The sequence below is a fragment of the Strigops habroptila genome, chromosome 8 (genome assembly GCF_004027225.2).
Source record: "Strigops habroptila isolate Jane chromosome 8, bStrHab1.2.pri, whole genome shotgun sequence".
Taxonomy (NCBI): domain Eukaryota; kingdom Metazoa; phylum Chordata; class Aves; order Psittaciformes; family Psittacidae; genus Strigops; species Strigops habroptila.
This window is the reverse complement of record NC_044284.2, coordinates 49929794-49942407: the sequence shown is the minus strand read 5'-3', so window position 1 is coordinate 49942407 and position 12614 is coordinate 49929794. Positions and strand designations below refer to the sequence as shown.

General features: G+C 38.9%; 1 protein-coding gene across 3 annotated transcripts in view; it reads left to right on the top strand.

Moving 5' to 3' along the window:
- Window positions 1–12614, top strand: part of GIPC2 (GIPC PDZ domain containing family member 2) — a 33988-nt gene that overhangs the window by 7231 nt on the left and 14143 nt on the right. The window contains exons 2-3 of one of the 3 annotated variants that reach the window (XM_030493958.1): window positions 6864–7033; window positions 11025–11205. In XM_030493958.1, the coding sequence (XP_030349818.1) occupies window positions 6864–7033; window positions 11025–11205 (351 nt within the window). Of the gene's footprint in view, window positions 1–6838; window positions 7034–11024; window positions 11206–12614 lie in introns of all 3 variants that reach the window. The other 2 variants (XM_030493956.1, XM_030493957.1) reach the window with 2 other exon arrangements.

Here is a 12614-nt window from a genome sequence, read left to right as displayed (position 1 = left end):
GTCTTATTCCTATCTTTTTAAAGTGGTTTATTGGTAAAAATGGATGGAGAATTTTTGCTGAAGGCACTGAACTTAAAATCTTTTTCTCAAGAAATTCAGTTGGCTTTAAGAAACTAAGTTGTACAATGAAAATAGTGATCAGAGATATTTCCTGGTGTAACGGGTGGCACAGCAGAGTGAAGAACCTGCACCAGAGAGGCCAGGTAACAAAATTTTGGCTGGACAAGATAAAATAGGATAGATCAGTGAATGGCAAGGGGTGCCATGAAATATGAATTTGTTAGCGACTGCTGAGCTTGCTGGAAGTAAGGACAGACTAGATGTTTTAAATGGTATTATCTAGTAATTAAAGCTGCCTTTGGACAGATAGTCTGGTGTAAAGAATAATGCCAGAAGCTACACCTCATCAAACTGAAAGATGCTGAGGTACTCAAATGCCATTTGTAGGTGTTATCTGTCTAGGAAAGTTCCTGTGACCCAGCTGTGCCGAAGCCTATGGGCGGTGTGATACCTGAATGCCTTTGGAAACAGGTACTATCACAGAGATCTTTGTCCTGTAGTGACCCAGGTGGAAAACAGGGAGGGGGAGGTTGACGGGAAGAGTAGAGAGCATTTGGCTAACTGTTGCAGAAGTGAATACATTTAATGATATCTGAGTTTACTGCAGTGTAGGCAAAGATATGAATTCTTGGATAAATTCCTACTTAAGTGTTTCAGTATGGTTCAGGATAAGCTATACTTGTAATCTGTCACTTCTCCTTTTGACTCTGCATGATTACAGCACCTCATTTCCTCTTTGTATCACATCTCACGGGACCAGCTGAGTTTAGCTTCTGTTGGAGAATCGTTTCCAGGATCTGTGATTGACTGCCAACAGTGACAGAGAGAAGCTTGTATAAAACAAGTTATTTGTTGGACAGACGATGACAAAACCTTCTGTGCAAACCTGGATCATGAGTAGTGCAGAATGGGGGACAGAACAAGACAGGTATAGCTTCAAAGAGGGTGCTCCATCACTCCTGTGATACTTGCTAGGCATCTATGACGGAGTGAGTCATAGCAGCAGTTTTCTGAGGCTTTTCCCATATTCGCCCTTTATTGACTAGGCGTTTTATTCTTCATCCATCTTCCTAGGTGAATATATATCTTAGTTATCCCTTTTGAATCTGTCATTCAGCCTGCATTTCTGCCTACCTCTCTGACTTTTACCATGACCAGCATTTCTTCTTTTCCTGGTCCAGCATGACCTCCTTTTGCAGGGAGGAGGACTGAAGATGGCTTCTAGCAGTGGATTGCCTGTATCATTAATATGAGTGCATTGCATTGTTTTTGGTTGCTTTAACTTGATTTCTTTAGCAGGGTTTCAACAAGGAAACACAGAACTAAAACAAAATAAAAAAAATAAAAAATAGATGCAGTTCTTAACTAACAACACAACCCACCACAATAGGTTTATGTTTCTACTTGCATAAATAATACAAGTATCTCCCCTGTTTGTTTTGGTTTGGTTTGTTGTTTTTTTTTAATAGAGGATGAAGTAGGAAAAGTAGTTGGAAAAAGTATTTGTGCATGGTCTTGGCCATTTAGGATTACTACTCCACTGTGACTCTTGAGAGGTAGCAGGGAATGTTATGTTCCATGTAAGAGTTAAAGTGCTAAGTGCAGCCTCTGCGATAAATGAGCACTGACCAAAAGACAATGTGGGTTTGTTAAAGCATTTGGTGGTGGTGTGCTCCTGTGAGAGCACATGGTAGGGCTTTAAAGTATTCAGAGTTGCTAATCAGGCACTGGGAACACTGATATTAAATTTCAACTGTAGCAGGGCTATTTCTTGATGAGGTGAGAAGGGAATGGTAAGCTATATGGACTTTCGATTCCTGTACCCATAATTTGCACTTCTGATTATTCTGTTTGCTCTGGAAGATCAAGTGTGGTGGGGCTGGTGAGGTAAGTTGAATGCTTAGAGGGTGTGTCTGTTCAAGAGCCTGTGGAGGTTGGAGTTTCTTTCATGATGGAAGGAGCTTTGCTTCATAAGGGGAATACAGGAAAAGGGAGACCTTCCCAGGAGCACTAAGGGGAGAAATGGGGCTCCATCTGTCTGTTCCAGTAACAAGAGTTCAGCTGTGGAGTGTGTGTTGGGGTTGTTCCATGGGCCTTGCCTCCTCATGTATACAGTTAAGTATACTGTGAGGCTGTGCCACATTAAGCTTTCATAGAAGTATTTGATTTAAACCTCTTCAGTTTAAACTCTTATGAAAGAATACTGAAAAATAAGCTACTGCTGAACCTCAAGTTTCTGAATAAAAGTGACTTTGTAACAAGAAAATAATCTGAAGTGTATTTTAGGAGGTTAAACGGGTCAGCTTGTGAAATCCTCATCCTCATGACCAGAATGTTCAGAGTTTTAGAGTACATGGTTATCAGTTTGAAACAAATGGTTCACAATCTTGCCTACAGTTTGAATGCTTTAAATGAACAAACTTAACACTCCCTACAAACCACCTCCTCCCAGCTCTATGGCAACAATTGTTTGCTTGCTCTTCCCCTAAGCAGTTCTTAAATTTCACACCTGTATTATGTGTGGTGCTTGCTGTATTAATGATGTGGTTTTCAAATACTTTTAAGCTGTATGGAAGAAGTTACACTGTAATTCTTGAGTGCTCTGGGTTTAAAAAAAAAAAAAGAACAATAAACCACTGAATTTTATAGTACTATAAAATGCTTATTTTATAGTACTTTGAACATATTTGGGGAGGCAAAGTTGCATACCTGAAAGAGTACCAAAAGCGCACTAGAACTTGGATGACTTGGTTACTGTTTGTGTCACTACAGCTAGTCAAGGCTCTCTCGTTTTCCTCGGAGAGGATAAAGTGAGTAAGGTATCTGGAAAATGCATTGGTGGTTTCTTGATATAATGACATCTACGTATAGTCAGTGGGTATTACATCTTGCTCAGAAGTAGAATTCCCATTTCTCCATCTCTTAAATAAAATGGTCATGATCGCCTCTATAAAGTTATCTGAGATCTACTGATTTTAAAAGCACTTTTAATAGCTTCCGAGTATGTCATCTACCAGTCAACTTATTTTTGAGTTCTTCTAAAGGCATAAGCTTAATATGGAAGATGAGAATGTAATCAATATATAGGATATGCGATATGGTACTACATAGATACTTTATATAACACATAGTGTGACCCTCTTTTTCCTCACTAATACAGTTTCTTTATATAACACACAGTGTAACCCTGGTTTTATTGGCTGATATGGTCTCTTCCTATTGAAAACACTGAGGCAGGAATAATCTGTTAGTAATCTTATCTGAGAAATCTCTTTTATAAGGTTGTGCATAAGCCCCTAGTCCCTGACAGCCAGATGGAATTTCCTTGTTCTGTGTGCTACACAAAATAACACTCTCAGTTTAGGAGGTATCCTAGATACTTCGTGACTGATGTAACAGTTATGATTTGTAATATCTTGCTAAAGTTGACATGAAATGTCACAGCACTGGTATGCTGAGTTAAAGAGCAAATGCGTATGAAGGTTGAAGGTAAGAAGAGAGAGAAAAGACTTAACAATGAAAATTGCACACTGATTTTTATTTTTCCTTGCTTCATTTTTGGGTAAGAAAATTACTATTAAAAATGTGACAAACTTTGGGTGAAGGGAAGATGTACTATAGTACCTGCTCTCAAGTATGTAAGTGTATAAACTGTTATTAGTTACCTGTATTAAACTTATGTACAATCTATGAAAAAATATCATTTTTGAACTGACAGGTCTCAGTCATGTACAAATAAGCCTGTTCTGTAACTGATAGATGGTGTGATGGTATATTATCCTGAGTAGGTACTTCTTTAGCATATTACTCTTTGCATATATCTGTTCTGAGAAAAAGCAGAGGATAAAGAATGATACAAGTTTTATTTTTGACTGGCTGATGCTTTCTTAGTCTTGTGGTTAGCACAGAACTGACTCACAGAAAATTCTGTAGACTTATAGGCTGTAGTAGGAATGCCATCCAGATGAAGGTCTAAAAAGAGAAACTCTGGATCGAGTTTCTAAATATCAAATTTCTGCTCTGTTGCCAATTTTATCTATTCAAAGGTGTGACAGTAGTTACTGAATGATTGTCTGTTAGACAAGGTCAGATGAAGGATGCTAATGTCTAAAATGTAAAGATACAGTGCTTGTATTCATTATAAAAACAAGAACTGACCTGCAGTTGTCAACTGGCTGAGTTAGGTAGCTCGAGAGAGAGCTGAAAATATGCATATATGAACTTTATATAGTCACTTTAAATTGAACCTTCTTGGTTAAAAGAAAATGCTGCTGATTAGAGGTGATTATTATTTTTAAAATGAAATGTAATTTTCTGCTTAAGCCCAGCTGAATTTCTCTAGGTGATGTTCCTGCTTGAGTTTGGGTTAACTGAAAATCTTTGCATTACCCGGGAGAATAAAACTAATATCCATTAATGGTGTGCTGTCACGACTCTCAATGTTAACATAAGGTATTAGATTGAAGTGGATGTTGAATGGATTATATGAGATAAGCAATTAGTCTTTTGTTTGTTTTAAACAAACACTAACCGAGACTCCCCTCATCAAGAAACACCATCTCACTACTAAACTTTAGTTTTTTAAAAACAAACCCTCCATAGTTATAGAATCAAAATTCTGGGAAGCTTCAGAAACTTAAATGCTCTCTGTGAAATACATTAGGAAAAGCATTCACCCCTCATTTGACCTGGAATAGATTTGAATAGGTTGGTGACTTTCATTTCCATTTCTCTTCTGTCATCTAGTAATGTGGGAAGGAAAGAAAAGGCATTTGGAGTGTTCTGGTGTGGAAAACCCTGTAACTCTTACAAGCGTAGTGAGGGAAGCCAGGAAAGTGGGAGGGGACCCTCCATTTGCAGGGAAGCATCAGGGGGTTTGGTAGGCTGCAGGCACACATGTGTGCCTGGGTTTTGGGGCAGCTGGTCTGGCTTGCTGCTCCCAGGGAATGCCACTGGAATAGTAGCAAAGATGAAGGACACAGCAACATCCTCTTGCTGTTTTTTCTCTCACGTGCTAGGCTGGCTTCCCACTGCATGCTGCTTTTCATGTGTGGGCACCGCTTTTTCCAGTACCTAATTGGGAGCTGCTGTGGGCAGTGGGCTGCAAGGGAGTCCAAGGTGTGCTCTGAAGGAAAATAACGCCCAGCAGATATAGGCAGGGGGTAGAAAAGTATCTACTTCTGTCTCTTGTCCTGTCAGAGCTATGTGCATACTGCTGTCAGCAGAGCCTTTGTTGGTTTGCAGTTATGGCTTTGCCACCTGTGCTGGAGTGCCAAATAGGGTAGCAAGTCTCCTCCTCTTCCCCTGCTTCCAGCTGCATGTGAAAGGTGGTCTTTAGGGGTGCTCTTTGCCTCAGTGAAGTAAATTTTAGGAATTCTCCATTTCTCTTAGAACATAGTTTCTCTATTTTGGCTGCTGCACTGTGCTTTCCAGTGCTGCCCAGGAGGAGGCTGTGTGGGGCTTCCTCAGCCCTCACTCCTCTCCCACTACAGCTGGAAAGGAGTTGGGCAAGTGTAGTTACTCTAGCTTTGAGCTTGTTTGTTCTTTTGAACTCTACTGAACTAGGTTGTTCAGTAGAGCTTGTCTCAGAGCAGAAGGCCCAAAGCCTGCCCAGAGTGGCTAAATTCCTCTGTGCAGCACCATGGTGGCCAAAAACATCATCTCTGCTTCTGAGCAGTACAGCTGGGTTAGTCTCACCCTGCCTACACCCAGGACAGTAAACCTCCCTGCCAAAGAACCAGTTGCATAAATGCAGGGAGAAAAAAGTGTGTAACACCCAGTGCTGAAGGGAAATCCTTCAGAAAGGCTGGTTTACAAAGAACCAATTTGCCCTTTTTCTTAAGACTGGCTTTTACTAAGCTGGAACAGAGATGCTGCACTCATGCTGAAGGAAGGATAGGGAACTAAGCAAACCCATTGGAAACAGTGTGTTCTGAGTTAATGGGGGGAACACATAGAATCATAGAATGGTTTGGGTTGGAAAGGACCTTAAGATCATCTAGTTCCAAACCCTGTGCCCCCTCACCCTAGACCATGTCACCCAAGACTCCGTCCAACCTGGCCTTGGACACTGCCAGGGATGGAGCATTTACCACTTCTTTGGGCAACCCATTCCAGTGCCTCACCACCCTCACAGTAAAGAACTTCTTTATATCTAACTTGAACTTCCCCTGGTTTTGTTTGAACCCGTTACCCCTTGTCCTATCACTACAGTCCCTAATGAAGAGTCCCTCTCCAGCATCCTTGTAGGCCCCTTTCAGATGGAGCAGTATAAAACATTTCATGCTCTGTTATGACCCTTTTTTTTTGATAAGCTCTCTTTTTTTCCCATGAAACTGCTTTCAAGCAAATATGTCGTAAAGCAGTCCCTAGCGATGTTTGAATCGTCTGGGATTTGAGGTGGGTGAACAAGGAAGCAAAAGATGGTGGTGGCTCTTTGGTTTGATTGCTCTAACCTCTGGAACAAGCTGTTCTGCTCTAGCTTGAGTTGCCCCTGTCAGAGTTGGTGTGCTGAGGCAAGCTGTGAGAGGCTGCTTACACAGGCACGTCTCTTTACTTTGCTCCCTGCCAGTTCTTACCTGCAGAGTTTGAGCTATGGATGTGTTCTCTCATGTGCTTGGATGGAGACTATCACCTCTTCTGGGGCAGCTGGAGGAGGATAGTTGCCATCATTTCAGCTACGGATCTGTTAGAGAGGCCAGACCTATGGTCTCCTTTTATCTTCCCATCAAGCTCACCAAGCCTGGTACACTGTTAAATTTAATGTCTTTGCTTCCCTCCTGCACAGATCATGTTTTGCACTTTGAACACTCATAAAGCTGATATGGACAAGCTCTTAGGTGCACAAATTGGCCTTGAAGATTTCATATTTGCCCACGTAAAAGGACAACGAAAAGAAGTGGAAGTTCTTAAAACTGATGATGTGCTTGGTCTTACCATTACAGACAATGGAACTGGTTGTGCATTTATAAAGGTAAATTTAATTACCAGTGAAGTATTTTGTTCTATAGAAGCGTCTGTTACTTTAGCAGGTTAATTATTGGTTTAATGATGCTTTAGAACTACAAAATCTTTTATCATCATATACATGGTACGTAAAAAATAAAGTTGGCTTTTCTTTAGGTACATCATTCAAAATTAATTCAGCTATTTCTGTACTACAGGTCATTCAAAATCAGTTCATTTGTTCATTGCTTCTGTACCGTGTATCAGCTTTACAATGTGGCCATTGTATTTTCCAATCTACCCTGAGGTGGTAGGTGTTAAATACTGCTTGCATCTGCCCCCTCCTTTTTTTAAGTGATTTCCTGATGTCATTTATTGGGTGCTTATAGAACTTGTGTTACTCGTGATAATGAGATCATGTACTTTCAGTCTTTATGACTGTTCACAGGGCAGAAGCCTTCGTGTTCTATAAGAATAGGTGCAAGTATAGTGCTTTTTCCAGCTTTCCAATACTTTTGCCTTAGATAGGTAGGGTGAATTAAAAGGTGCTGAGGGTATGAATTGGCACAACTTACCACAGTTAATGTGAGTAGCAACTATGGGCAGTAAAATATGCTAATCGTAATTGCTTTCCTCCTCATCTTCTGTATGACCTCTAGACAGTATGTTTTGAGACAAGTAGAGGTTGAGGAAATGACACTACTCTTCTTGCTAGAGTAGGTATTAGGAACCTTAATCTCATTTTCTGCCTTTTTTGGATGCTTTGCTCTAATCTACCCCAATTATCCATTATTAGTGAGGCATTGGCAATTATCTTTGATTATTGCTGTCCCAATCACTGTTCTCATTGCTATTGTAAACAGAGCTTCTTGTACAGAGAGGTAGTATTCTCTATTCATTCCTTAGCTACCATGGATATAAAACAAGACGTGGTTTAGGGATAGGTTTCCTTGTCTTTGTTGTGGAAAAACGTGGTTGAAATCACGCTTAAGAAAGTAAAAATGGAGATTTCAGTAAGCATTTTGGCAAAATCATACCCTTGTTTTTGTGTTTATAGACACAGAACTCTGTATTCCTAGTGGTAGCGCACATACAGCGTCTAACATTCAGTCACGCTGCTGCTTATGTGGCATTTTAAAAGAAGGCATTGAAAGCAGTGCTTCAGTGATTAAAGTTCACGTGTGCAGCACTCAACAGCATTACTTTCTCTGTGCTTGGTTGGTAATACGTAGAGAGAGAATAGCCATCACACAGGCTCCTGCATAATTGAAGCAGGCTGGAAAATCCTCACCGCATTAGCAAGACAAGCTGTAACTTCTAGTAAATTGTATAAAACTTGTCTGAACAAAGATACCATTGTCCTTGTACTAGTCTAATAATAAGCAGTATAATGAAAATGGTGCAGTCTTTGTGGGAATGCATCAGTTTAAAGGAGTATCTAGGAGCTTACTTTGTTGCTGTTGCATGTTTAGCTAATGGATTTTTAAAAACAGCATAGAAAATACATATGCAAAAGTAAAAGCTGCATCTTTTTTATACTTGGTTGTCTAGGTAAACAAATAAGCAGAGACGGTCTCTAAAGTTCAATAGAATTCTCCTTGTTTATGTTTACTTTCCTTGAAAAGTTGTTACTATGTTCCATTATTAATTAACAGTTAATATTAAATTTAGCTACCTGTGGGTTGTTGAAAGATGTTATAGGCTGTAGTAATTTTATTGTATTTTCAGTAACAGGGCAGTTTCTAGGTTTTTAAACCTGACACTATGAACTGCAGGTTGTTTTTCTATGAAATCTAATGTTTTGCTTTACTAAGAACAAAACTTGGTATCATTTCACAAATTTGTTTTCTGGGTACATGGTCAGATGGGAAAGATGTATTATGGGATCAAGTTAGCCATTCAAAGAATAACAGTAGAACTTGAAGCATGACTGACTGGTGTATAAGGAGACTACAAAGTGGGGTGGTGCAACTAATTTTAGGTATTGCATAGGAGATATAGATCCTAGCTTTTAAATGGACCATAGAGCACTTGAAATACAGGCATATCAATTGTATCTTAATTACTGTGACAATGTAGCTTGACTGCCTCTGATCAGTTAACTTGGAGTAACAATAAAAAAATGAAGTCAGATGAGAAAAAACGTTTGATATGACATGAAAACATAGCCAGTGAATATTACTTAAACAGTTTCAGTGTTAGGATCCAAGTGAAGAAAAAAGCTAAATGAAAATTAATTCAATGTGTAGACTAAACATTACTTGAAGTGTGGTGGGCATGCTTTTGAATCTTGGCCCCTGGTAACAGAGATGCTTTTGGGACCTGGTTTAAGGTCTCTGTACGATACTCTCCCTCTTCATTCACCATGAGGCTTCTTTGTAGTTTTAATCTAGGTTACAAAGAGTTAAACTCAGCCTGAAGCTAAAAATTGTTGCAGTATATTATAGGACACTGAGCAGTATCACACTTCCCACTGACTCTCTCAGATGGAGGCACATATGTGGGCTTAGACGTGTGCACAGAAACTAGAGGCAGGTTTCTGAGATAGTTACGCAGCTAGGCTAGGTGTTATAGTAGTGGGTGGTAATATGTTTATCTCTCTTGTCTCACTGTTACTTCACTCAAAATAAGCCTGAATGACATCAGTCTTTATTAAAAGGTATGTTATTCATGAAGATATTAGAATGAAATTCTTATCTCTAAAAAATATAACAGTATTGTACTGTGTCATAGCTTTTCTATTAAATAGCCATAGGATAACGGCTGACATGACTTAGGCATATGATAAACTTGACGGCGTGTAACAACAGTAAACAGAATCACTGAAATTTTAAATGTCCTTTAAATGACTTGGTAAATCACAGAATGGTAGAATGGTTTAGGTTGGAAAGGACCTTAAAATTATCTAGTTCCAACCCCCTTGCCATGGGCAGGGATGCCTCACCCTAGACCATGTCACCCAAGGCTCTGTCCAACCTGGCCTTTTTTTCCTCACTTTTTAAACTCCACAGAAACTATAAATATTAATTTGTTACATTTTATGACCTTTAGACCATTAGTATTTGTATTCCGTGAGATAGCGTTTAGAAGAATTTCTTAATCTTTATTGATCTTTCAGAGGAAATACTTTAATATGTAGCTGTCATACCACTATAGATGGGTCTTATTGAGACTAGCTCTTTATAGTATGTCATTTTTTAATATATCACACGCATGGTTTTTTATGTCTGTGGACCATACTTAAGAAAAATTACATTCCTGTGCCAGCATGGAGACCTCATAGCAGCCTTCCAGTATCTGAAGGGGGCCTACAAGGATGCCGGAGAGGGACTCTTCATTAGGGACTGTAGCAATAGGACAAGGGGGAATGGGTTTAAACTTGAACAGAGGAAGTTCAGGTTAGATATAAGGAAGAAATTCTTTACTGTGAGGGTGGTGAGGCACTGGAACGGGTTGCCCAAAGAAGTGGTAAATGCTCCATCCCTGGCAGTGTTCCAGGCCAGGTTGGAGAGAGCCTTGGGTGACATGGTCTAGGGTGAGGCGTCCGTGCCCATGGCAGGGGGTTTGGAACTAGATGATCTTAAGGTCATTTCCAACCCAAACCATTCTATGATTCTATGGTTTATGATTTTGAAATCAAAATAAAACCCCAAAACTTAATTAAAACATTCACATTACTGATATGTTTGAATTGAGTTTTAGAGCACAAAAATATCAGCTTATTCAGAAGCCTTAACTTGGAAAGTATGAAATATGGTTGTATTTTTTTTTCCTGTGATTTTATATTTGATGCTTCTTAAAATACTTTTCTTGAAAAATAATGCTTTCAAAAATATGTTTAATGAAAACCTTAGAGACAAAATGAACTGCTGGTACAATAAGCTCAACGGTATTGATATTGTTAACTGACATTCTTGAAACTGTGTTGTCACCTCTTTAGCTTTTAAAGAAATGTTTCTTTCATATATATATATATTTTATATATATATGATTATATATATATTTTTTTTTACCAATAGCGAATCAAAGAAGATAGCCTTATGGACCAAACCAAAATTATCTGTGTGGGTGATCACATAGAGACTATAAATGGAAAAAATGTGTCTCATTGTCGGCATTACGAAGTTGCCAAAATGCTAAAAGATCTGGAGAAAGGTCGGATGTTTAAGCTGGAGTTGATAGAGCCTATGAAAGCATTTGGTGAGTGACCTGACTCTCCACCTTGTTCTCTGAATATTGAAATCCCAGCATTGCATTGCATTGTAAGTTTGTTTTCAGATAACAGCCAGGTGTCCGCCCAAGGTAACATAACTGCTACAAGGAAGTACATTTGTTGTTTTCTTTGAAGGGGGAAATTTAGGTGTGGATTTTCTTCCATCTTGTTTTCTCTGGCAGTTATCCTGGTGTGGGCTGCCTCAGTCTCAGTTGCTCAATTCCTTTGCTGCTACATAGTGATGGAAAATAAGCACAGCCTTTGTTTCGTAGATACAGTTTTAAAGCATGGATCACTTCACTAATGTGCTGATCCTTGACCCTCCTCTTTTCCTGTATTGATAGATAGTCCTTGTTCATCTGTGTGTCAGGTTTGTCTATTTCTGTACTCTTTACTGGGGACTGCATTCTCTAATGCAGAAGGATGCTGAAGAAAACACTGTTTGGGATTCCCTAAAGCACCTCCTTTGCTGCATATCTTCCTGCTCTCTCTCCCCCCAACTTTTCTGTGGATCTCTAGTCAATCATACAGCAGGTATATTCAGAATTGGAAGAAAGTAGTATGGCAAAGCTCTGTCTCTACCTACCACCTGCATGCTATGAGAAAGTGATACCTGTATAGGAGGAATGCATACCTACTGCTAATCCTTAAGTATATTAATTTTATCAGTGTGGTAAAACAAACCAAAAGAAGTAGGTTTATCTTGGTAGGTAGTCAAAATAGAGACTGAGTTTTAATTTTTATTTTCTGAAATTTTTATACCCCCACAACTATGTAGCATTTTTTTGTAATAAAAACTTCAAAATACTGCTAAACTATAAGTGTGTGTGAGTCCTTGTGCACACCTGCACTAACAGTGTGTTCAAAATCACCCTCCTTATCACAGCAACAAAAGTTTGAAATGTTTGGTTTTCAAATCTTTTTTTTTACCTACGAGTAGTTTACAACTGCTGTCATACACCAGTCTTGACACTTGGTGTCAGAATAGCAGCAGAAATTGAAAATGAAAGAAATGTGAAGATTTCTTTTTGCTTTTGGTGCTTCTATGAAGAACGAAGGTAATGAGTTAATCTCTAATGTGTTTGGATATATGTTGATATTCTTGTCAAGTAAATGTGTATGTAATACATTACACTAAAGCAGTATTACATATGTATAGTATTGCAATTAGTAATATAGGAATACCTTTTTAATATGGGTCTATAATTTGTATTCAATGCTAAATGTGTTACGTAGTCTGTTTGTAAAGACCAGGGTAAATCAGCTTTTGATTGATGACTTCGGACATTGTTTCATAGTAATTACTTTAGTCAAGTGATTAACATACCTTTTAGTCTGCTTGTGATGTAGAGAAAGAGACCTGCTAATTCCCTGGCAATACATTTTATCTGACATT